General features: G+C 44.6%; 1 protein-coding gene across 1 annotated transcript in view; it reads left to right on the top strand.

Moving 5' to 3' along the window:
• The window catches only part of MYO10 (myosin X), a 270607-nt gene that overhangs the window by 125783 nt on the left and 119453 nt on the right, over positions 1 to 25371 (top strand). The window contains exon 4 of the mRNA XM_055112175.3: positions 15598 to 15785. Within this exon, the coding sequence (XP_054968150.1) occupies positions 15598 to 15785 (188 nt within the window). The remainder of the gene's footprint in view (positions 1 to 15597; positions 15786 to 25371) is intronic.

Genomic DNA, 25371 nt, shown 5'->3' with positions numbered 1-25371 from the left:
AAAATTTCAGAAGATTTAAGAGGGAAGTGATATGGCTGAGATGAGAAAGGACAGATGGGCTGAGAGCGTGTTGCAGTAATTCAGTAGGGGAGGGCTGAGGGTTTTAGACCAGGGTAGAGATGGGAGAAAAGTCATGGGGACTGTAGGGAGGGAGGTGATGGAAGAGGCTCCATGTCACTGTCTCCCGGTCTTGTCAAGTGCTGTGGCTGTGAAAACGTGGCACCGTCCTGGAAGCTCCTGAGCAGAGTGAGAACAAGTGTTTTTTAGGTGCCTGTTTTCTGTCTTCCTGTGCTCTCTGGCCCTGGATCATCTCAAATTATTATGTACCCAGCATCTAAGCACAGTGTTGACAAGAGCAGGAGAGGTTTCTGTTGCGCCAAAGGCAAGCTCGGTGGCCAGAGTGGAAGGGCTGCCAGGTTCCGAGGTGTGGCAGTTTTGTTTCCTGCTGAATGGAAGAGAAGCACATTCTCTTCATTACAGGGATTGTGGAGCTCCGGGTCAGTTGCGCGGAGGAGACTCCTCTCCCAGTCTCTAAGGAATGGCTCAAAACCACATCACGGGGAGAGCTGCAGGGAACTTCAGCGGTCGCCTGCAATTATGGTGTTGAGGCTGGCTCCAGAGGAAGCTCTTCCCTGTTCCACCCAGCCTTTTGGTTAGTTTGTTGGTCTTGCCGAACAAACAGCACAGAGATCAGAATCAAAGGAGCCAATTTTAAGAAATGGGGCTGTTTCTAAAGATAAATGCTTCTGTAAGCACGAACTATGCTTCACAGCTAATGTATTTTTAGATGTTTCAAAAATATCCTCTTTGGTTAGGTGGCATTCCAGCCCGAAGCTGCAAATGTGTTTGATGTTGCTTCTGAATTAACTTTGAAGCCTGCATCTGTCAGGCAAAATGTGTTAGCAGGCATCAGCCAGAGAAAGGCCTATTGATTTTAGCAGCCGGTTGAACTGAGTTCACCTGCAGGGAAGTCACGGCCTGCTTGCCATGTGAAGGCTGGGCATACCCTGCCGTGGACTGGACTGTTTGGGAATTTTGCAAATTGAAATCTGTGTTTCATTTTCTTGAGTTGAGTCTTCCCAAGGTAGACTTGGTTGGCTTGTTTCCATTCCTTTCCAAGGCTCAAGTCAAGTCACAGCGCGCCTCTCACGGAGGCAGCGTGGCCTGAAGGCCGCGTGGTTGGTTGGTTAGCACTGCCTTGGCATTGGGGTGCTCTTGGGACAGATGAATGCAGTGCAGTTTGAACACACTTGTGGCAGATGAACACAGTCAGGACTTTCTGGGTTTTTTTGGCTTTTTTTTTTTTCCACATGAAATCAAGACTCGTAGCCAAAAGATGATTGTAACCATCTGTCTGACTATATGTATTTTAAAACTTTACCAAACATTTATGCTCCGGAGTGGCCGCTTCCACATCAGCACATGAGAGTGGCAATTTGAAACTTGTTTTTTTGTGATTTTTTTTTTCTTCCTTGTCTCTCTTTGGGTTTAGATTCCTTTCAAGGCTGGGCGCGGTGGCTCATGCCTGTAATCCCAGCACTTTGGGAGGCCGAGGCAGGCGGATCACAAGGTCAGGAGTTTGAGACCAGCCTGGCCAACATGGTGAAACCCCATCTCTACTAAAAATACAAAAATTAGCCGGGCGTGGTGGCGGGTGCCTGTAGTCCCAGCTACTTGGGAGGCTGAGGCAGGAGAATCGCTTGAACCTGGGAGGAGAAGGTTGCAGTGAGCCGAGATTGTGCCACTGCACTCCAGCCTATGCAATAGAGTGAGACTGTCTCAAAAATAATAATAATAAAAAAGATACGTTCCTTTCAATCAGGAGAGAATTTTAGTCAGAAATTCACACAGGTGAAATGGAAATGCCAGCCTCTACCTTGAAGACCTTGACTTCAGTTAACAGCTTGTCTCTTGAGATGGTTTAATTTTCAACAAACTTGAATGCCTCACGATTTTTAAAAAATTGTTTCTAAGTGTTTATTTTTTATTTTTATTTATTATTATTTAGACCTCACTCTTTTGCCCAGGCTGGAGTGTAGTGGTGCAATCATAGCTCACCACAGCCTCCAACTCCTGGGCTCAAGCAGTCCTCCTACCTCAGCTTCCCAAGTAGCTGCGACTATGGGTGCGTGCCACCACAGCCAGCTAATTTTTGTATTTTTAAAATTTTTTGTAGAGATGGAGGCTTGTTGTGTTGCTCAGGTTGGTCTCAAATTTCTGGCCTCAAGCGATCCTCCCACCTGGGCTTCCTAAAGTGCTGGGATTACAGGCATGAGTCACTACACGTGGCTGAAATGTTTCTAATTGTTTAATTGGACAACATCAGACAATTGGGTTATGTAGAAGATAGTGGGCATAAAGCACTAGAAGACAGTTAAAACGTGAATTTATTTGGTGGATTGGTGGTGAAATCATGTGTCCTCAGCATATCGATGCTGATGCCACCCTGCCTGGGTACCAGGCTCTGTGTTAGGCTCCAAGGATGCAGAATGACTCTGGCTTACAGGAATGGCTTGTTGAAAGATTGAATAAATGAAAGGTCCCTAATTGATTAGTGAAGACAGACACAGGCAAACGATGAACAATAGCTCAGGGTGACAATGGGTGTGATAAAAATACATGGGAACACAAAGAAGGAGCGTCACAATGAGGAGGGGATGAGAGGGTCAGAAAATGATTCCTCACTGAGGTGCTATTAATAGTTGGCCTGAGTTTTGAGCATATGTAGAGGAATTTGGCCAAGAAGGAGGATAGCTGTCCTGGCAGCAGATCATCATGTGGAAAGACAGGAAATAGTGTGATGTGTTGTTATTTAATATCCAACGCAGGACATTCTAGATGCCAGAACAAAGGTTGCATGCTGCTGGCTGGCAAGGCGGTCGAGAGCAATGGAGGAAGGAATGGCTCTGTGCAACTCGGTGAGCTTGAACGGATTCATGAAAGCTGTAGGGGATAACTTTAAGCATGCGTTTTGGGGAAGCGTCACTTGGTCACAGGGTGGTGGATGAGAAAGGAGGGGCTTCCAGTTAGGAGGGGTTACTGTGTGAGATACCGAGAGGTAGATGCTAAGTGTTTAACTGGGTTTGGGGGCCAAGTAAGCTGAATTTCTGTAGGATTACTGGATTACTCATTTGGGTAGGCTGTGGTGCCATTTGTCAAGTTGTCACTATGTGTGAAGTAACAGGTGTTTGGGGGAGGTTAGCCATGTCTGTTGAGCTTGAGCCAGTGGACCACTGAACATATGGACCTGTAACTTACAGCTGAAGTTGCACTCAAGATAAAGATTTAGGAAGTAAGTCACTGCCGTATTTAGCCGAGGTGTTTGAGAGAGAAGGAAACGGGGGGATGGTGAGTACGAAATAAATCTGGATAATGGATCTCACTTCTTAACAACTCTTCCCTTTAGCTGCCATAGCACAGACTTTAAATAACCCATTTCCTCAGCGCATTTCAAATTGTATCTTCTACATCCAGCTTTTCAGGACTACATGACGAAAAGCATTGTGGTTTTATTTTCATTAACAATAGCAATGATACATACCTCTGATTTATGTAGCACATAGCGGTCATGTGGGGTAACAGAGGATCCCTTGTTGTTACTGATCAGAATCTTAGTCCCGGGGGAGTGAAGCAGTCCCAGGGGAGGTTCTTCAGGGCTGTGGACTTGGTGTCTTCTGACTTGACCAAACCATGCTGTTTAGATGAGTTATTTCTGCATTGGGATTGTGATATCCAACCTGGGTCCCTTGGTCTCTATAAGCATCCTGTATGAGGCCACTGAGTCACTTGAAGTTTTCTCAGTTATACTTGATTTTTTTTCTTTTTTTGAGACGGAGTCTCGCTCTGTCACCCAGGCTGGAGTGCAGTGGCACGATCTTGGCTCACTGCAAGCTCCTCCTCCTGGGTTCATGCCATTCTTCTGCCTCAGCCTCCCGAGTAGCTGGGACTATGTAGTAGGCGCCCGCCACCACGCCCAGCTAATTTTTTTTATGTTTTTAGTAGAGATGGGGTTTCACCGTGTTAACCAGGATGGTCTCGATCTCCTGACCTCGTGATCCGCCCGCCTCTGCCTCCCAAAGTGCTGGGATCACAGGTGTGAGCCGCCACACCCGGCCTTTTTTTGGAGGCAGAGTCTTACTCTGTGGCCCAGGCTGGAGTGCAGTGGCGTGATCTCGGTTCACTGCAACCTCTGGCTCACTGCAACCTCCACCTCCCGATTCTTCTACCTCAGCATCCCCAGTAGCTGGGATTAAAGGCGCCCGCCACCATGCCCAGCTAATTTTTTTTTTTTAATTGTAATAAAGATGGGGTTTTGCCATGTTGGCCAGGCTGGTCTCAAACTCCTGACCTCAAATGACCCACCTGCCTCAGCCTCCCAAAGTGCTGGGATTATAGGCATGATCCACTGCACCCGGCCAGTTACACTTGATTAAAAAAAAATTATTGGCTGTATTTAAGATACACAACATGATATTTTGATATACATATGCATGCTGAAGTCAAATGATACTTGATTTTTTGGGGGTGTGAAATTTGGCACTAGGTGTTATATATACCCTTAGGCCTTTTGAAAACCTTGACTTGGTAGATTTTGGATTGAAGAGATGAAGTGAGCTTCTCCCAACATTTTTAAGCAATTTGTGCTGCAGCTGTTCCAAATTATTAAAATGGGCAAGGGAATGTATTTTGGGGGTGAGTTATGTGGAACTTTTCTGACAAGAAAATGTTTTTATGTGCTTCAAAATAGAATGTACTTCCTATTTCTGAAAAGCCATTAAACCGACCAGCTTATTTATTCTTGTGGAATTTGAAATCCAACATGAGGAAACCGGTACCTGGCCCCACCTCATGTTTGGGAGCTGCATGCGTCCACGGTCTTAAACTGCATGGCATCATCATGGCCATTTGTGGAGCGGTAACAATATCTTTTCATAGAGTGAGAAATGACGTGAGCCCATGGCAAATGTTGTCTCATAGACCTTAGGATTTCTTTTTTTTTTCTTTTCTTTTTTTTTTTTTTTTTTTTTTTGAGATGGAGTCTCACTGTGTTGCCCGGGCTAGAGTGCAGTGCCATGATGGCTCACTGCAATCTCTGCCTCCTGGGTTCAAGCGAGTCTCCTGCCTCAGCCTCCCGAGTAGCTGGGATTACAGGCATCCGCCACCACGCCTGGCTAATTTTGTATTTTTAGTAGAGATGGGGTTTCACCATGTTGGCCAGGCTGGTCTCGAACTCCTGACTTCAAGTAATCTGCTGGCCTTGGCCTCCCAAAGTGCTGGGATTACAGGTGTGAGCCACTGCACCCAGCCAGGATTTCTTACCACACTTTATCTTTGCTTCACTTGACGCTTAACAAGCTAGCTCTTTCCCCACCTCCAGCTGCCAGTTTTACTCACGTTACATGTTGAACTTTTCTTATTACTCAGTGAACCTCTTACACATGTAGCCTATACTTTAGTGACAAAGTCATCCATGCAAATTGAAGAGTGGGGTGGTAAGTTTAAGATGGGGGAGATAAGATGTCCTTGACTGTAATTTATTTTTGCCAAAGAATGCTTGACATTTCAAATAATTTTTTTTGAGGTGGGGTCTCACTGTATTGCCCAGGCTGGAGTGCAGCGGTCATGGCTCACTACAGTCTTGACCTCCCCAGGCTCAGGTGATCCTCCCACCTCAGCCTGCCGAGTAGCTGGGACTACAGGCATGCACTACCACACCCAGCTAATTTTCATATTTTTAGTAGAGATGGGGTTTTGCCACATTGCCCAGGCTGGTCTCAAACTCCTGGGCTCAAGCCATCCTCCTGCCTTGGCTGGTCTCGAACTCCTGACCTCAGGTGATCCTCCTGCCTCAGCTTCCCAAAGTGCTGGGATTACAGGCCTGAGCCTCTGCGCGCGACCATAATTTGTCTTTCTTGAAGTAAACGATTGGGAACTATGACTGTGGTTGCCAGTGTTATTTTACATCCCTGTTTTAGCAGGTTCAGAAGTGCCATTTGTCATGTGCATGGACACAAACAGTAAAAACCCAGTAGTAAGTGAAGTCCTTCTGTGAGCTGAAGCCCTTCCCCCACTCCCTTTGGTGACCTGTTACGAAAATACTTCATTAGGGCTTGGGCTGCTGTATCACCTTTTGGTGATTGGATTAAGGGGGTAAAGACCCCGAGGGAAATCTCAGAGGAGGGAGCCTTTGTGGAAGTTAGTCAATGCAAGGTGAGGCCCTGAGCAGACCAGGACAGCACAGATGAAGAGAGTGGGTGGGTCGCCCTGGAGTTAATTAAAAGTGGAACACACAGGACAAGGAGACGTCAGCCATGGTGATGAGGTGATGAGGTGATGAGGCTGACAGAGCCCTGTGGGTGGATGGGTGATGGAGAAGGCATTCGCTGTAGATCCACAGTGTGGCACATTCTCAAAAATCCAGGGTTCCCGCCTTCACTCTGACTGACGGGCTCCGTGACCGTAGGGACAATATCTTACTGTCCCCTTGCCGGTTCCATTACCTGTCAGAAGAGGCAGGAGCAGTGACCTCTGCTGCCCATCACGGGGTTATGGAGGAGCAAATGAGTGGGTGTGCGAATGTGTAAACAATCCTTTTGGCCATAGGTGCTAAATGGAGGTAGGTAGTCTAAGGGAGGCCTTTGAATTATTAATAAGTAAGTAATATTGGGCTGTTGTCTACTGAGTAATTTTTATACACTGAGGCAAAATTTTGTATAATCTTAAGAAATCAGGTTCTTTCTTTGTACCAGCCAGACACACATTTTACATATTCTTTCCTTTTTTGCTTTTTAAGGAAGAGATTTCAGATTATTGAGTTTTGGTTCCAATTAAATCTGGTCGTTTGATGTTCCTGTTGGTTTGTGGGAGTTCATTTGCTGAATTTACCGCCAGCCACAACATAATGTATTTATTAATTATTTAAACTCTGACATTACTGTCTCCCTGAAAATCTCAGTGCCTTTTGTTCTCTCTTCCTGAATAGTCTATAGCTTGTCACCAGAACATTTTTATTTAATTTGGGTTCAAATTTGAAGGTGTGTATGCTGAAACTTTTTTTTTTCTTTTGAGATAGGGTCTCACTCTGTCAGGCTGGAGTGCAGTGGCACAATCTTGGTTCAATGCAACCTCTGCCTCCTGGGCTCAGGTGATCCTCCCACCTCAGCCTCCTGAGTAGCTGAGACCACACGTGTGCACCATCATACCTGGCTAACTTTTTAATGTATTTTTTGTAGAGACAGGGTTTTGACATTAGTGCCCAGGCTGGTTAACTCCTGGACTCAAGTGATCTTCCCGCCTCGGCCTCCCAAACTGCTGGGATTACGGGCATGAGCCATCAGGCCTGGCCTTTTTTTAAATTTAATTTTATTTTTAAATTTTTTTAAAGAGACAAAGTTTCACTTTGTTACCAAGGCTGGAGTGCAGTGATGCAATCACAGCTCACTGAAGCCTTGACCTCCTGGGCTCAAGCCATCCTCCCACCTCAGCCTCCCTAGTGGCTGGGAATACAGGCATGTGCTACCACACATGGGTAAATATTTTTTTTTTGAGAGGTAGGATCTCACTGTGTTGCCCAGGCCGGTCTTGAACTCCTGGGCTCAAGTGATCCTCCCAAAGTGTTGGGATAACAGGCGTGAGCCACCACACCCAACCTCTAAAACTTTTTATTTAAAGTTAAGGAGCATAATGTTTCTTGTTATTTCCTCTCAAGTCTGTGCTTGTTTTTAATCTCTCTTTATACTTAGAGATTAATGTATTCTATACAACACCAAAATTCCCAGCATTACTTATTTTTTTTTATTTTTCTTTCTTTCTTTTTTTTTTTTTTTTTTTTTTTAGAGACGGAGTCTCGCTCTGTCCCCCAGGCTGGAGTGCAGTGGCATGATCTCAGCTCACTGCAAGCTCTGCCTCCCAGGTTCATGCCAATCTCCTGCCTCAGCCTCCTGAGTAGCTGGGACTACAGGCGCCTGCCACTACGCCCGGCTAATTTTTGTATTTTTAGTAGAGACGGGGTTTCACCCTGTTAGCCAGGATGGTCTCAATCTCCTGACCTCATGATCCACCCGCCTCAGCATCCCAGAGTGTTGGGATTATAGGCATGAGCCACTGCACCCGGCTCCTATTTTTTTCTTTATTAAACTAAAGAAAAAATTTAATTTTGGTAAAATGCATGAACAAAATGTATCACAGCCGTTGTTAATGCACAGTTCGATAGCGTTAAGTATGTTTATGTTACCCTGCAGCAATCTCCAGAACTCTTCTCCTCTTGCAGAACTGAATCCATACTCATTAAATAACAGCTCCCCATTTCCCCCATCTCCAGCCCCTGGCAACCACCCTTCCACTTTCTGTCAATTTGATTATTCTGGATCCTCATATAAGTGGAATTGTACATATCCACTTTCTCTATCAATTTGAGTATTCTGGATACCTCATACAAGTGGACTTGCACAGTGTTTATCTTTTTGTGACTGTCATATTTCACTTAGCATAATGTCTTAAGGGTTCATCCATGTTGTAGCAAGGGTCTGAATTTCCATCCCTTTCAGGGCTGAATAATTCCGTTGTATGGATGTACCACATTTTTTGTATCTGTTCATTTATTGGCAGACACATGGATTGCTTCTACCTTTTGGCTGTTGTTTACTGAATATTTTTTATACATGGTATAAAAAGTTTGAAAAAACATCCTTGAGTTAGGGGCAATATGCAAAAAAGAATAAGAAAGTGCTTGGAGGATGTGGGTTTAAGGAAAATCTTGAAAACAGCAGATGCTGGACATGTTATGAACATATGTATGTTAGTTTTCTCTTGTTTAGAGTACGAAATATGGTCTAAACCATAGGTTTAGAGATTTTTATAGAGTATGAATTTTTTCTTTTCAGAATATGAATCACAAAACGAGAAGGACCACAGCAGTAGCACCTACATTCTTACAGAGTCATGTTGGAATATAGCCATGTACCATTAAATGTATGATCTTAGCCAGGCATGGTGGCTCATGCCTGTAATGCCAGCACTTTGGGAGGCTGATGTGAGCAGGCCAGATGAAGCCAGGAGTTTGAGAGCAGCCTGGCTAATGTGGTGAAACCCCATTCGTCTCTACTAAAAATACAAAAATTAGCCAGGTGTGGTGGTGGGCGCCTGTAATCCCAGCTACTCGGGAGGCTGAGGCAGGAGAATTGCTTTAACCCGGGAGGCGGAGGCTGCAGTAAGCTGAGATTGCGCCACTGCACGGCCGCCTGGGCAACGGAGCGAGACTCTGTCTCAAAAATAAATAAATGCATGATTGATCTTTAAAAATCAGGAGCAGCTGTTTAAGTGCTCTTTCTCTACCCAACAAGCAGAAAGGGTCCTGACCATTTTTTGAGGAATTTGGGGAGTTCAACTCATGGTTCAGTTTAAAGCTATAAAGTAGATCATGGGGCATGAAGGATCATCACACATCTGAGGCAGGCAGCTTCTAGGGTGCACATAACTTTTATTTATTACTTACCTTAAAAGGTGAAAGGTTTTAAACATACTGAAATACAAATCTTTTTGGAAAAGAATTTTTTTTTTCACTTGATGTGATATATGGTGTGTAAAATGAAAAGCAAAATAAAAGCCTGGCTTGGTATCTTCTGTTACGTTAACCACGCATTCAGACGACCTTTTACCTGAAAACACTTTTCAATACCCCCTGACATAGTGGCCCTTGGAGGAAAAGCCTTTCATTCCACAGGAGATTTGGCGCTTCCTTCCAACACAGCCACGGGGGTGGCGCATGGCAAGGCTGAGAAAGAACCAGTGTAGTGCAGCCAAGCAGATTGGAGAACAGCGGAAGCTTAGGAGCCTGGGGTGGTTTCATTGTAGATTAGAAGATAGTGTCTTCCTCACTTGCTGTGGGCATCGCTTTTATGGGCGGAGAGCCTGAATGAGTCCCAGAATCCTCAAGAAAAGATGAAATCAGGTTCCTAACCTGGGTAAAGAACCCACGAGCACATACTGTACCCTTCAGAAGCTTCTCATCAAAATGGGAACAATCAAGTCTTTCTTGCCTAAAGCAGCAAAAGTCTATTATTAATATTTATGCAGAATTTTAAAAATATATTTTTAAGTAGAGATGGGGTCTTCCTATATTGCCCAGGCTGGTCTTGAACTCCTTGGCTCAGGCAGTTCTCCCACCTTGGCCTCCAAAAGTGCTGGGATTATAGTCATGACCCACTGTAGCTGGCCGGGATTTTAAATTTATTGACAATGTGTAGTAATGAGGGACCATATTTTTTTCATGGTAACTCACTAGGCTGACTGACAGATGAAGCATGCATTTTATTGTAAGAGTCAGATACAAAGATCAATATTATTGTAGGAAAAGTGTGCAACCACCAGAGCTGTGCTGGTCATTGGCCATGATTAACATCTTCTATAACTAAACCAGCTGGATGGTTTTGGTCTTTCACTCTCGAACCGTGTGCTTTTTGAGGCCATCTGGTAAAGTGTTCTGTTTCACAGCATGCCCGATTATCTTTTCTTCTGAAAGATGGTGACTCAGAATTGATTGGTGGCAGTAGTGTGGGGTGGCAGGGACTCGGCTTAGCAGAGGAGAGTATCCCGATGCCTTTTGTGAGCTGCGTGACCATCAGCAAGGACGCCACATAATTCTGCAGAGTCTGTGGGCTGCCTCCCCAGGGAGCGTCCGCTGTCTCAGCCGGGCACAGTGGTTCACATCTGTAATCCCAGCACTTTGGGAGGCTGAGGTGGGTGGATCACCTGAGGTCAGGAGTTTGAGGCCAGCCTGGCCAAAATATATGAAATCCCGTCTCTAGTAGAAATGCAAAAATTAGGTGGGCTTAGGGGCACACACCTGTTATCCCAGCTACTTGGGAAGCTGAGACAGGAGAATCGCTTGAACACGGGAGGCGAAGGTTGCAGTGAGCCGAGATTGTGCCACTGTTCTCCAGCCTGGATGACAGAGCGAGACTCAGTCTCAAAAAAAATAAAATAAAATAAAAATATTTCTCTTATAAAGCACTGCTGATTCTGGTGGAGAGGACCTGTGGACATTGATTTCTGGGTTGCATATGTTGTCTCTAGTTGCCACAGCTACCACATTGTCATTCTGAAACATTTAAAAACTATTTCACTGGACAAGGTGTGGTGTGAATTACTGTAAAAAGTCAAGCATGAGACCATTTTGGATGTTGTGTCTTCACCTTTGCTAACAGGCTTAATGCCACTTTGTCTTCTACCTTCATTCAAAGCCCATGTCATCCACACTGTCAGAACGAGCGGTATCTTAAAAGGATGCTCTATGGCTAGTGAGGTTCCCCAACCAGGAGGAGGAATATGGTTTAAAAAACCTGATCATTCTTTTAAAGAAAGCTGTGTAAGAAGTTTTAATAATGGTTTTATAAGTAAATCAGTGCCTTAAGAAAGAAAGGCTCATCTTGGAATTTTACAGCAACCATACAAACGTGTCATGAATGGGGCATGCAAAATGATATGGGCATATCATTTTTTAAAAGGTGTGTTAATGACGGGTGAATATCCTAATAATAAATTAATTAAATTTAATAATAAGCTTAATGCCCATGACTGTGGCTTTCACCCTCTGCTTGCAACTGAGGAAGAGGATTGACGTGTGCTGAGTTGAGCCCACCATGTTGATGGTTGGCAGTGTTGACTGTTGCTTGTCAGCTTCCTCTGACCTACCTGGCTGCATAAAGAGTGACAGTCCTGTCGAAGTAGGGAAAAAAATAAGAATGTATTTCACAGTAAAAATGAACATTTTTGATACTTAGCAGAAAAAAAAAATAATGTAAGCAACTATCAAAAAGGTAGAAAACAAACATGGCATTTTAAACAAAGTAGTGGAAGGGGCCAGGCACTCACAGCCTCAAGTATTGTCTGCCTGCTCCCTCACCTCTGCAGATATTAGATAGAAGGAGGCACTGGAGTGTCTGTGGTCCAGGCACTGATAGAGGATGGAGGCATCCCAAGGAGTAGGACACTTTTTTTTTTTTCCAACTTCCATCTTTTTTTTTCTGGCCAAATCTTCCCCATAGTGCTCCGACAGGACAAAATGGGTTTTCTAGAGAGTTGATGTTTCCAAGGACCTGAACATTTACTCATAAAAGCACCAGATCTTTTTTTTCTAATTAAGGTGAAATTCATTTAACATAAAATTAACCATTTTAAAGTGTACAACTCAGTGGCATTTAGTACATTCACAATGCTGTACAACCAATAACTCTGTTTCAGTATGCTTTATGCTGCCAAAACAGGATACCACACACTGGGTTTGTGTATAAGGAGCAGAAGTTTACTTGGCTTATGGTTCTGGAGACTGGCAAGTCCAAGAGCATGGCACTGGCATCTGGTGGGACCCTCTTGTTGTGTCATGGCCTGAGGCATCACATGATGAGAAAGCTTGAGTGTGAGACAGAGAGAATGCATGTCGAACTTACTCTTTTATTAAGAGCCCACTCTGCAATAACTAACTCACTCCTGCAATAATGGCATTAATCCATTATGAGAGCAGAGCCCCATGACATAATCAGCTCTTACCTTTGTAATCACCTTCCTAATACTGTTACAATGGCAATTAAATTTCAACACAAGTTTAGGAGGGGACAAACATTCAAACCATACAACCTGTATCTTAGTTCTACAATATTTTTATCACCTCAGGTGGAAACCCTGTACCAGTGAAGCAGTCATTCCCCTCTCCTGCCACTGTCTGCTTTTAGCAACCACCCATCTTACTGTTTCTATGGATTTAACCTATTCTGGATATGTGAACTTTTGTGTCTGGCTTAATATGTCTCCAAGGCTCATTCACATTGTAGCATGGATCAGCACTTTATTCCTTTTTGTGGCTAAGTAATATTACATGGTGTGGGTATGCCACATCCATTCATCTGATGGGCCCTTGGCATTGTTTCCACCTTTGGCTGTTGTGAATGGTGCTTCTGTGAACATGTGTGTACAAGTGTTTGAGTATTTTCTTTCGCTTCTTTTTGATATGTATCTAGGAGTGGAATCGCTGGGTCATATGGTAATATCTTTTATGTTTTTAACCTTTTTAAAAATCTTTTGCTTCATATTATTTCCAAAACACATTCCAGGTTGAGTAACCCTTATCCAGAATGCTTGGGACCTGAAGTGTTTTGGACTTCTGATATTTTCTCCGATTTAGAAATATTTGCATTATACTTACCAGTTGGGCATCCCTCATCAGAAAATCTGAAATCTGAAATGTCCCCGTGAACATTTCTTTTCAGCATCATGTTGGTGCTCAAAAAGCTTCAGATTTTAGAGCATTTCAGATTTTGGTTTTCAGATTAGTGATACTCAACCTGTGTGGACTTATTTACATTTGAAAAGTTATACTGAACATAACAATACTTTGCTTGATGTCCCTGGCAGATACTATGAATATAAAATATTACAAATTGCTATAATATGGTATAGACGCTCTCAGGATGTTTGGACTTTCTGTCTAGTTTTCTTGTTGTTTTTTGTTACCCTCCGCCAACCCCCCTGGGTGTATGCATCCCTGGTGTCTTTTTGTGTGTTCAAATTTCCTCTTCTAACAAAGACACTAGTCAGATTGGATTAGGGCCCACCCTAATGGCCTCATTTTAAGTTAGTCACTTGTATTTAAAGCCCCTATCTCCAAGCATAGTAACATTCTTAAGTACTTGGGATTAGGGCTTCAGCATGTGAATTTGGGGAGAGGGCATGAATCAGCCCATAACAGCCCATAAAGCCCTAGACACACTGTACGAGCTTTGTAAAAGTTGGTTGGTGGTTAGTGGTTGATGGTGGTCGCAGGACTCTCTGCTCCCACCCCTGTCTGACTGACTTCCCTAGTTGTGTCTGAGCCTGGAAGCCAGGTAATCAGAGTTAGTATTTCCTGTAAAAGTGCAAGTGAATAGTTAGGTCCACATGGAGAGGCCTAAGGCATTAAGCTTTGGTAACTCTGTAGCCTCTATTTATTTATTTTCTTTCTTTCTTTCTTTCTTTTCTTTCTTTCTTTCTTTCTTTCTTTTCTTTCTTTCTTTCTTTTCTTTCTTTTTCCTTTCTTTCTCTTTTCTGTTGTGTTCTGTTCTTTTCTTTTTCCTTTCCTTTCTTTCCTTTCTTCCTCTTTCTTTCCCTCTCTTTCTTTCCTTCTTTCTCTCTTTCTTTCCTTCTTTCTTTCTTTCTCTTTCTTTCTCTCTCTCGCACGCTCACTCTTTCTCTTTCTCGCTCTCGCGTGCTCTCTCTCTTTTCTTTCTTTCTTTCTTTTTTTTGACAGAGTCTCGCTCTGTCGCCCAGGTTGGAGTGCAGTGGCGCAATCTTGGCTCACTGCAACCTCCGCCTCCCAGGTTCAAGAGATTCTCCTGCCTCAGCCTCCCGAGTAGCTGGGATTACAGGTGTGTGCCACCGGGCCTGGCTAATTTTTTGTATTTTTAGTAGAGACGGGGTTTCACTCTGTTAGCCAGGATGGTCTTGGTCTCCTGATGTTGAGATCCTCGCGCCTCGGCCCCCCCAAAATGCTGGGATTACAGTCGTGAGCCACTGTGCTCGGTCTAATACCTAGCATTTTCGAAATGTTCACGTTATCTTTTAAAAGCTGTAGCTAATTCTGCATAGCATAAAATTTGCCATTTTGACTATTTTGAAGTGTACAATTCAGTCATATTAGGTACATTCACAGACCTAGCACTTCGGGAGGCCAAGGAGGGAGGATCACTCAAAACCAGGAGTTCGAGACTAGCCTGGGTAACAAAGCAAGACCATGTCTCTACAAAAAAAATTAAAAAAAAAAAAAAATAAGGACATTAATAATGTTCTGCATCCACAGGTACCAACCACTTCCATAACTTTTTTTGAGATGGAATCTCACTCTGTCGCCCAGGCTGGAGTGCAGTAGCACTATCTCAGGTCACTGCAACCTCCAGCTCCTGGGTTCAAGTGATTCTCCTGTCCCAGCCTCCTGTGTAGGGATTACAGGCAGGCATCACCATGCCTGGCTAATTTTTGTATTTTTAGTAGAGATGAGGTTTCACCATGTTGGCCAGGCTGGCCTTGAACTCCTGACCTCAGGTGATCTGCCCGCCTCAGCCTCTGGAAGTGCTGGGATTACAGGCATGAGCCACCAGGCCTGGCCCACTTCCAGAACTTTCCCATCACCCTAAATAGAAACTCTGCACCCATTAAATTGTAAATTAACTTCTCCCCCAACCCCTGGCTACGTCTCTTCTTTCTGTCCCGTCACTTTTTAACCATGCTGTTTCACAGTAGCCATTTGATGAGACAGGAGACTGGACCTGGCCAGTCCTTTGCCCATGGGAAGGGATTAAGATTGGTGAGGTCAGTGGGGAGCAGGGATCTGGGCCTGGGCCGCCTCACCATCTTCCTTCTCTTGTTTCCCTTTCACTGCCATCCCTCTTTGAAATGGCTTCATTCATTTGTGCAGAATATCAAGATTTGGTACCCAGAAAGGCAGGGACAGTGTGCACCCGGGAGACAGAAGCCGTCTTTCCCCTGGCGCACACTCGGTGGGTTTTGTTGGAGCTCATCCAGTGGCCTGGGTTAGAAGTGACGCATCCCTGTCTCACCCTGTGCTTGCAGACCTACATCGGCTCCATCCTGGCCTCCGTGAACCCCTACCAGCCCATCGCCGGGCTGTACGAGCCTGCCACCATGGAGCAGTACAGCCGGCGCCACCTGGGCGAGCTGCCCCCGCACATCTTCGCCATCGCCAACGAGTGCTACCGCTGCCTGTGGAAGCGCCACGACAACCAGTGCATCCTCATCAGGTAACGGGGCTCACAGCCAGTCGGGCTTTCCCATGGCCCAGGAGTCCCTCCGCGCACCCCCAACCCCAGCCTCCTTAGGGCATTAACCAGAGGAAGCTTGTACAACCGCCTGAGTTTCTCCGACAGAGTTTTCTGTTTTGAATGGCATGGTAACTTCAGCTTTCAGAAGGAGCTTACTTAGCAAAGCAGATGGACCATGTTGCTTGGCTCTTGTCCTCAGAATAATTATTCCATTCTGTTCCTTTTTTTTTTTTAAAGCAACATTTATTTGCCTTAATTATTCTTTGATTTATTTCAATGATGAGGCATGGTCCTTCTATCTGTATAAGGAAATCTTGCATAGTTCTTTCAAATTTAAATGTTTTATATAGCCTACAGTGCTACTCACAAGGCTTATGTATGTGAACAAGGTTTCTTTTTTCTCTACTGCAATAAAATAACTCTAGATAGAATCTCCCAAATTTAGGAATTTTTAATAATAGGGTGCTCTTAAAGTTTACCTTTGAATTAGCCACAGAAGAGGGGCTTACTGTGTGTATGTTAAGGGCATGTTTATTTCAATATTTTTTTTTAGTGGGTGAGAAGGCGCTTGGCGTGTCTATTTTAGCTGAGTCGTACTCGCTTTTACAAAGAAACTATTCGGAGCCCCAATATCAGCTCCTTTATTACTAGGAACTGTCTAAAAAAGTAGTAGAATTTTTTTTTTTTTTTGAGTTGGAGTTTCGCTCTTGTTGCCCAGGCTGGAGTGCAATGGTGCGATCTCAGCTCACTGCAACCTCCGCCTCCTGGGTTCAAGTGATTCTCCTGCCTCAGCCTCCCGAGTAGCTGGGATTACAGGCATGCGTCACCACTACCCCAGCTAATTTTGCATTTTTAGTAGAGACGGAGTTTCTCTGTGTTGGTCAGGCTGGTCTTAAACTCCCGACCTCAGGTGATCCGCCTGCCTCAGCATCCCAAAGTGCTGGGATTACAGGCGTGAGCCACCGCTCCCGGCGAGTATTTTTAAAATAAATATTTATTGGCTGGGCGCAATGGCTCACACTTGTAATCCCAGCACTTTAGGAGGCCGAGGAGGGTGGTTCACTTGAGTTCAGGAGTTGGAGACCAGCCTGGCCAACATGATGAAACCCCATTTCTACTAAAAATGCAAAATCAGCCAGGCGCGGTGGCTCATGCCTATAGTTCCAGCTACTTGCAAGGCTGAGATGGGAGGATCACTTTAACCCGGAGGTGGAGGTTGCAGTGAGCTGAGATCACACCACTGCACTCCAGCCTGGGTGACAGAGTGAGACTCCTTCTCAATAAATAAATAAATAAAATTTCTTAATTTTTATTATTAACATTCAAATTGACCTCATCACATGTATGCTATTGACATCCTGTTGGAGCTTGTTAATTATTTCTATTGGACCTGTGCTCTAGTGATGATCATCACACCCCTGGGTGATACTCAAAGCAGACGGGATGCATGTCAGTCTCTTCTAGTGAGGTTTCCGTGGAGGCGCCAAGCATTTCTTCATTCATTTCTCCTTGCAGGAGTTCACTCGTGGGGCATAGTTGTTACTGAGGAGCCACAGTCTTGTAAAGCGGCCAGTGTGAACGAAGATTCCGACATCTGCTTCAGATGGCTTTCTAGTCCCAACTTGTGGCAACTTGGCTCTCGTCCTCAGAATAATTATATTATTTCCTCAGAATAGTTATTATGTTATTTCAAGAGAAATGGGAAAGGGAGAGGAAAGGGTGGTTTGGATTTGGCGAGTGATATTGGGGGGGGGGGGACACTAAAAAGACCCCTCTCTCCGGATTTCCGATTCAGTGGAAGTAAGACCACAGGAGACATATGGAGAGCCATATGTCAGCCTAAGACTCCCAGCCAAGTGGGCCTGTGAGCACTGCAGCCCCGAATCACACAGACAGACCCACCTGGTCATGGGTATAGCCAGGTAACTGGTGGCCATGATGACTGTGGGAAACTGATTCCCAGATGGTGGAGAAAAGCAGGCAGGTGCTGCCTTTCTCCTTTCACCCCAGAGCACTTAGAGCAGATCCCCCTGCTCCTGTGGGGAGGGACTGGGGTTGGGGGAGGACAGAGGTGCCAGAGGAGGCCCCTCTGAAACCCTGGGGCAGGGAAATGGATGGAGAATGTTAGCATTATCCCATGTGAGAGCTGATTGAGGATGGATAAGAAATAATGGCTCATGGTTTCTGAAGGATTCTGCGTGTTGGACTCGGTGCCAAGAGCTTGCCAGGCATCAGCACATTGAAACCCCTGACAGCCCTTTGATGTGGGTGCTCTATGATGATATCTGCAGGTGCCACACACGGAAAGCCATTTGCAGGGGTTGTGTTCTTCTCACTGGCAGTTTTTACCCGTTATCTTTTTTGTAGTTCCTTTTTTTTTTTTTTTTAAACAAATGGGGATTACATGTATATGAATAGCTGAATTCTGTCTCTGTCTCTGTCTGTCTCTGTCTCTCCCTCTCTCTCTCTCTCTCTCTCTCTCTGTGTGTGTGTGTGTGTGTATGTATGTATGTGTGTGTCTAACAGGAGGGGAGCATATGGGCAGAGGTACTGTCTTCTCGTTACCTAAATTCTAACAGGACTAATAATGTGTTGGGCCATAGAAACAACTTGGATAGAGGGACTGTCAGTGTATTCAGTTAAACAGATAGGGATCATTACGGCTTGCAGTTAATCGAAATGAAGCGGCTGCTTAATATAGAAACAGCTTTTAAGATTCACATACCCAATAAAACAATTTAATCTGTGACTAGAACCACTATTTGTGGGCTCTTCTAAATGACTTCATAAAAGTTCCGGAGTTAGAATTTAAAGATCATTATTTCAGCATACAGAATATAATTTAAGAAGATTAACAGAAGGGAAGAGAACAGTCTATTTTAACAGATCAAGTTGGTGTCCACACTTAGATCCTTAAATAATTGCCATTGATAATTGCTTGTATTTATTACATTCAGTGGAAAAAATGAGAGCATGACTAATATATCATTTGCTAGACAGAGCCGCTAAAGAAGAAAGCGAAACATCAAATGACATCATTGTGCATATGTGTGTGTGTGTGTGTGTGTGTGTGTGTGTGTGTGTGTATGGATGTATTAAAACGGAAGGAGGTTGGCATTTTCATGGTATTTAAAAATAAGGGGGAGAGGGGGGTGGATCCCAAACAGAAAGCTCCAATTATGCAATGCTGATGTGAACAGAGTAACTGTATTTATCTAAATTAATTCAGGAAACAGAGACTTTAAGAATAGATTTCTCATTAAAATGTGTTTTAGTTTTCATAGCTCTCTTCAGCAGTTTTTTAAAGTGGGGGTTGAAGCTGTGGGAATTAAGAGAAAATGGAATATAGAAATAGGAGTTGCTGATGTAGGAGCCCTGTTTAGATTTCCTTGGGCATGATCTGCCCCCTGCTGGCTCAAATGTGTTTTACTACTTTAAAAACATTCTCATGCTTGAGAAAATAAGCCTGTTTGAATTATATAGGACTTCATAGATCAATTTTTCTCTCGCTTTATAAGTGAACATCGATTGGATAGGCTCCTCTGCTACTTGGTGGCAATGCCAGGTCCCTAGGCTTCTAGTCCAAGCCTCTTTCTTTGATTTCATTTTCAAGGTTGTTGCCTCTCTTAAGGTCTGGTTTTAATTTTGCCATTTTTGTGTACATTTAAATGAATGCTCATGCTATTACAGTTTTGAATATGTGTGTGTGTGTATATATATATATATATATATAAAAATTTAAAACTTACTTGAATTTTCCGTCTCATAAGGTCAGTGTTTGACTTTGGTTGATCTCTAGTACATTTGACATTGACTCTAGTTTTTCATACACTGTATAGGCCAGACAGGGTTTAGTTTATTATGGTGTATTAGTCCGTTTTCACACTGTTGATAAAGATATGCTTGAGACTGGGCAATTTACAAAAGAAAGAGGTTTAATTGGAGTTATAGGTCCACGTGGCTGGGGAAGCCTCACAATCATGGTGGAAGGCAAGGAGAAGCAAGTCACGTCTTACATGGATGGAAGCAGGCAAAGAGACAGTGAAGAAGATGCAAAGGCAGAAACCCCTGATAAAACCATTAGATCTCATGAGACCCACTCACTACTGCGAGAACAGCATGGGGGAAACCACCCCCATGATTCAGTCGTCTCCCACCAGGTCCCTCCCACAACATGCGGGAACCATGGGAGTACAATTCAAGATGAGATCTGGGTGGGGACACAGCCAAACCATATCATGTGGTCTTTGCAGTACGTATGACTTCTTAAGGTGTATAATACAGACAAGGCCTGTGGCTAATTCATCTTTGCAGCCTGGTACCCAGGACAGTGTCTGGGAGAGGACCAGCATTCAACAGCTGCCAATCAAAGGGTGAATATACAGAATGACTGTTGGTTCAGGATCTTTGCTTGCTTTGTGTGTTTTGGTTTTTCAAAACTTGAGTGATTTCTACTTAACCATGTCCTGGACTGGTAATTGAGTGTTTGGTCTTTTTCTATTTCTAGAAATACATTTAGAGGTGATAGTGTTGGAATGCTGAACAAAACTTGCATCCTTGATTAGAAAGGCACCAAGCAGAATAAGGCATGGGGGCGTGCTCTTGTAATATAGCAGATGAAAGAGGTGGAGTGGGAAACACAAAGAAAAAGGAACTGAAATTCATCGAGAAGACTTATTCTTGTGTATTCCTCAGAGGAGCCCAAGAGGCATTTTCTGTAGGGAAGCCGAGGCCCAGAACTGTTTGGTTGGCTTGCTGAAGAAACTTTAGCTATTGGCAACAAACATAGGATTTGAACTTCAGTCTCTCTGCCTGTGAAGTCTGTATTTCTGTTTTTTGTTTGTTTTTTGAGATAGAGTCTTGCTCTGTTGCCCATGCTGGAGTGCGGTGGCACAGTCTCGGCTCCTCCTCCCAAGTTCAAGCAATTCTCCTGCTGCAGCCTCCCAAGTAGCTGGGGTTACAGGCATGCACCATCATGGCTGGCTAACTTTTTTTTATCGTATTTTTATGATATGAGGTTTCACCATGTTGGTCAGGCTGGTCTCCAACTCCTGACCTCAAGTGATCTGCCTGCCTCAGCCTCCCAAAGTGCTAAGATTACAGGCATGAGTGAAGTCTGTATTTCCAGAACAGAATCCTACTTTCTGGTACAGCTTCCAAACATAAGGGCTTTGTTTGGCTTGCTAAGACCTTTGGAGTTAATCTTTTAGGCAGTAGAGAAGTTTCCCAAGTTCATCTAACAATTGAAGGAGTGATCCGATTTATATTTTGAGAAAATCATGTGGATCAAGGGAATTGATTTCTAAGTAGTGTTATAGATGGCAGCAAAAAGTTTTGTGTAAAGAGCCAAAGAGTGTATATTTTAGGCTTTGTGGGCGAAAGCACCTCTGTTGCAACTAATCAACTCTGCCCTTGTAGTGTGAAAGCACTCAGTATGCAACGCACAGCTTGCACTGTGTTACAATAAAACTTTATTTATAAAAACAGGCAGCAGGTCAGAGTTGAGGACCATTGTTTGCTGACACATGGGCTGGATCTAGAAAACTGCCAGCCTTGATGTGTGCTGCTGGGAGGCTAGCGTGTCCTGTGCACCAAAGGCCCTGCTCGTATCAGATTCCTTTTCCTTCAGGTGTGTCATGGATCCCTCCTCTCTGCTCGCCCGAGGACATTGCTGCATCTCTGAGCCTCCTTGCCCTGGATTCTTTGACCTCTCTCTCAACTGGATTGTTGACATTATTCAAAATCTTTTAGTATGTTCCATCTTGGAAAAAAATACAAAAGATGCTCGTTTGGTTCCACAGCCTCATTCAACTACTCCTTTGTCTCAGCAAGCTGCCCCCACGCCCCCCACCATGGCGCCCCATCCTATATTTCTTCCTGGCTCTCCATGGCCACTCCTCAGCTTCTCAGTCATTTTTCATCTGCTGTCTTCTCACCCACCTGCGTTTTCTTCTCTGAGTCTGCAGGACTCTCCAAGTTTATACACCCTCAACTTCTCATTTGAGTCCCAGACTTAAGTCCCAGTGCCCCTTAGGTGTCATCACTGAGATGTCTCAGGGGTGGCATGTTCTAAAGTCAGTATCATTTTCTCCCAGAAACTTGTCCCTCCTCTTGTGCCTCCTATTCTCAGCCAGTAGCCTCTCCATCCTACCCTGTCCCAAGCCTGAGATCTGGAAGTGATTCTTCCCCCCGGCCACCAAATTAAGGTAAACTTACACACGGTAAAGTATGCCAGTCATAAGCATCCAGTTTGATGAGTTTTGACAAATGCACAAACCTGGTGGTACCAATTCCTGAATCATCACGCCAGCAAACACTCAGGGGCCCCAGGAGTCATCCCTGATGCCTCCCTGTCACTTGCTGCCCACCCCCTGGCCAGGCCCCTCAGCAATCCTGTCACTTTCCCTCCAGTCTTTCTTGGGCCTCTCACTTCATCTCTGCTGCCCCCGCGGCCCTTCCCGCATCACCCTTTTGGTCTCCCTGATTCTTCCCTTGCCTCCTTTCTGTCCATTCTCCACGCAACAGTCAGAATGATTCTTTGGGGCCTGGTGGCTCATGCCTGTAATGCCAGCACTTTGGGAGGCCGAGGCGGGTAGATCACCTGAAGTCAGAAGTTCGAGACCAGCCTGGCCAACATGGTGAAACTCCGTCTCTACTAAAAATTACAAAAATTAGCTGGGCGTGGTGGCAGGCGCCTGTAATCCCAGCTACTCGGGAGGCAGGAGAATCGCTTGAACCTGGGGAGGTGGTGGTTGCAGTGAGCCAAGATTGCGCCACTGCACTCCAGCCTGGGAGACAGAGCGAAACTCACACATACACACACAAGAACGATTCTTTAGAAGCTTAAATCTGATCATGACACTCTCCTGCTTAGGAACTGTCTTGTGACTTTCCATTGTGCTTACAAAAAATTCTCACAATTTTTAATACAGCCTGTGGCCCCCCATCAGTGCTTTGGGTTTGTTTTCACATTTTCATTATTATAGTTAGAAAGTTTTTTTTTTTTTTTTTAAAGCAAAACAAAACAATATAAGCTCCTTTTGGTTAATCTGAATGCACACATTTTTGCCAAAGCCTGTGTTTGTGTTGGCCGGCCTGCTGGCACAAGACATAGAACTGTAATTGCCTTGGGCTAATGAGGACCAAGTGGAACTGCAGGCTGGAGGAGGAGGAGACGGGTTAGACAGAAATGTACTACCTGCAGAGTCTGTGACCTTGACATTAGTATCTCGGGACATCTGGCATATTTCTGGGTTTTAGCAGTTTGTGAGTTATTTAATCATATTTCTTCTTTGCCCTGTTGTTTGTAAAACACTTCCACAGCCCAATATATGAGTAGACACCACTTCCCTCCTGGTAGAGTCCTATCTGAATTATGTGAGGCTGCTTTCCAGAGTAGCAGTTCTTCAACCTGGCTTCATAGTAGAATCATTCAAAAAAAAAGAGAGACAGGGTCTCGGGTCTCGCTCTGTCACCCAGGCTAGAGTGCAGTGGTGCAATCTCTGCTCACTGCAACCTCCGCCTCCCGGATTCAAGTGATTCTCCTGCCTCAGCCTCCTGAGTAGCTGGAACTACAGGCACCCGCTACCATGCCTGGCTAATTTTTGTATTTTTAGTAGAGACGGGGTTTCACCGTGTTCGCCAGGCTGGCCTCGAACTCCTGACCTTAAGTGATCTCCCTGTCTTGGCCTCCCAAAGTGGTAGGATTACAGATGTGAGCTGCTGCCCCCGGCCAAAAATTTTTTTTTTTTAATAAAAATGACAGAGTTCTACACCCACAGGTTTGGACGAGGGACCTAATAGGTGATTCTAATATGCAGCCAGGGTTGAGAGCCACCATCGTAGAACTCTGTGCAAATCTGAGGGTTTTTCCAAGTTTTACTTGCACAGCTTGAGTATCCCTTATCCAAAATGCTTTGGGCTAGGCATATTTCAGCTTTCAGGTTTTTTCCAATGTTTTTGGATTTTGGAATCTTTGCATTATGCTGGTCGAGCATCCCTCATGTGAAAATTTGCCCCAAAGAACCCCAAAGAACATTTCTATTGAATGTCATGTTGGCACTAAAAAAAAGTTTCAGATTCTTGACCATTTCAGATTTCATATTTTCAGATTTAGGGTTACTCAATTGGTATAATGCAGATATTCTCAAAATCCAAAATCTGAAATCAGAAACACTTCTCGTCCCAAGCATTTCAGATAGGAGATCTTCCACCTGTATAAGAGATTGACAGAGATTGATATCCATGACTTGGTCCATCTCCAGCCGTATTTTTTCTCAATGTGTCATACACTCTTGAAGCATCTTTATGACGACGAGAATCCTGGGTTTTCTTTCTTTGACCAAGCCTCTGCTGTAGAGTTTGAAGAGTATCATATCTTCTCCATAATTGTATTTTCGCCATATTCGGTGAGCCAAGGTAGGCTGACTGCTATGACAGACAGCCATCAAATCTTAGGGGTGTAACACAGGGATGGTCTATTTCTTGCTCCTCTCACAGCCCCTGGTGGGTAGGGGAGGGACTCGAGTCTACTCTGTAGGCTTCTTTGCTTGGGAGATGTACCATCTCTGAGGACACTTAGGTGGCAAGCGGAAGGTGGAGCCCAGAGGACTGTGAAGGGGGTTTTTAGCTACCAGGCATAGAAGTGGCTGATAGCCCCGTGGCTCAGTTGTTCAACTGGCTACACTTGGTCCCCTTGTTATTGCCTGCCTGCCGGGTTTTTTGTTTTTTGTTTTTTTAATTATTTTTTTGAGATGGAGTCTGGCTCTGTTGCCCAGGCTGGAATGCAGTGGCGTGATCTCCATTCACTGCAACCTCCACCTCCCAGGTTCAAGTGATTCTTCTGCCTCAGCCTCCCATGTAGCTGGGATTACAGACGTGCGCCACCACGCCCGGCTAATTTTTGTATTTTGAGTAGAGACAGGGTTTCACCATGTTAGCCAGGCTGGTCTCAAACTTCTGACCTCAAGTAATCCACCCGCCTCAGCCTCCCATGGTGCTGGGATTACAGGCGCGAGCCACCGTGCCCGGCCTCTGCCTGCCGTTTTTACTGCAAGGGAGTCTAAATGTTTTCGGCTTCTGTGTGCCCAAGGATAAAGAGGTAGGTTGAGGAACACATAACATTGTTTCTGCCTCACCATTTTCACTGGACAACTTACCCCTCTAGTTTTTGTTTTAATAACTCAGCCACCAACAGCTGCCGCGTCAATATAGATACGTTTTAAATATGGAAGATGATTTAAATCGTTCCTTGAAACTGTCTCTCTTGGTTTCTGTGAGTCATTCTGTGCACTGTTGTTGAATGCCTCCCCGTGCCAGGCACTGGGCCGAGCAGATGCCAGTTATTCAATGTATGCTAAGCTCTGTACTGGGAAGATTCTGGTGGCTGGTAAGGGAAACCCCAACTAAAGGTGGCCTAATTTATGCTGCCTTTTACTATTTCAGACTACATGAGGCAGGGCAGTTTCAGGGATGTGGATTCAGCCCCCGCCCCCGCTAGGCTTGCCTCTGATTTTCTTGGCTTTTGCTTTATGATTTCAAGACAGGTTTAGATCGTCAGATCTTT

Source organism: Pan paniscus, chromosome 4 (assembly GCF_029289425.2).
Source record: "Pan paniscus chromosome 4, NHGRI_mPanPan1-v2.0_pri, whole genome shotgun sequence".
In the NCBI taxonomy this organism is placed as follows: Eukaryota; Metazoa; Chordata; class Mammalia; order Primates; family Hominidae; genus Pan; species Pan paniscus.
This window is presented reverse-complemented; position numbering and strand designations above follow the sequence as displayed.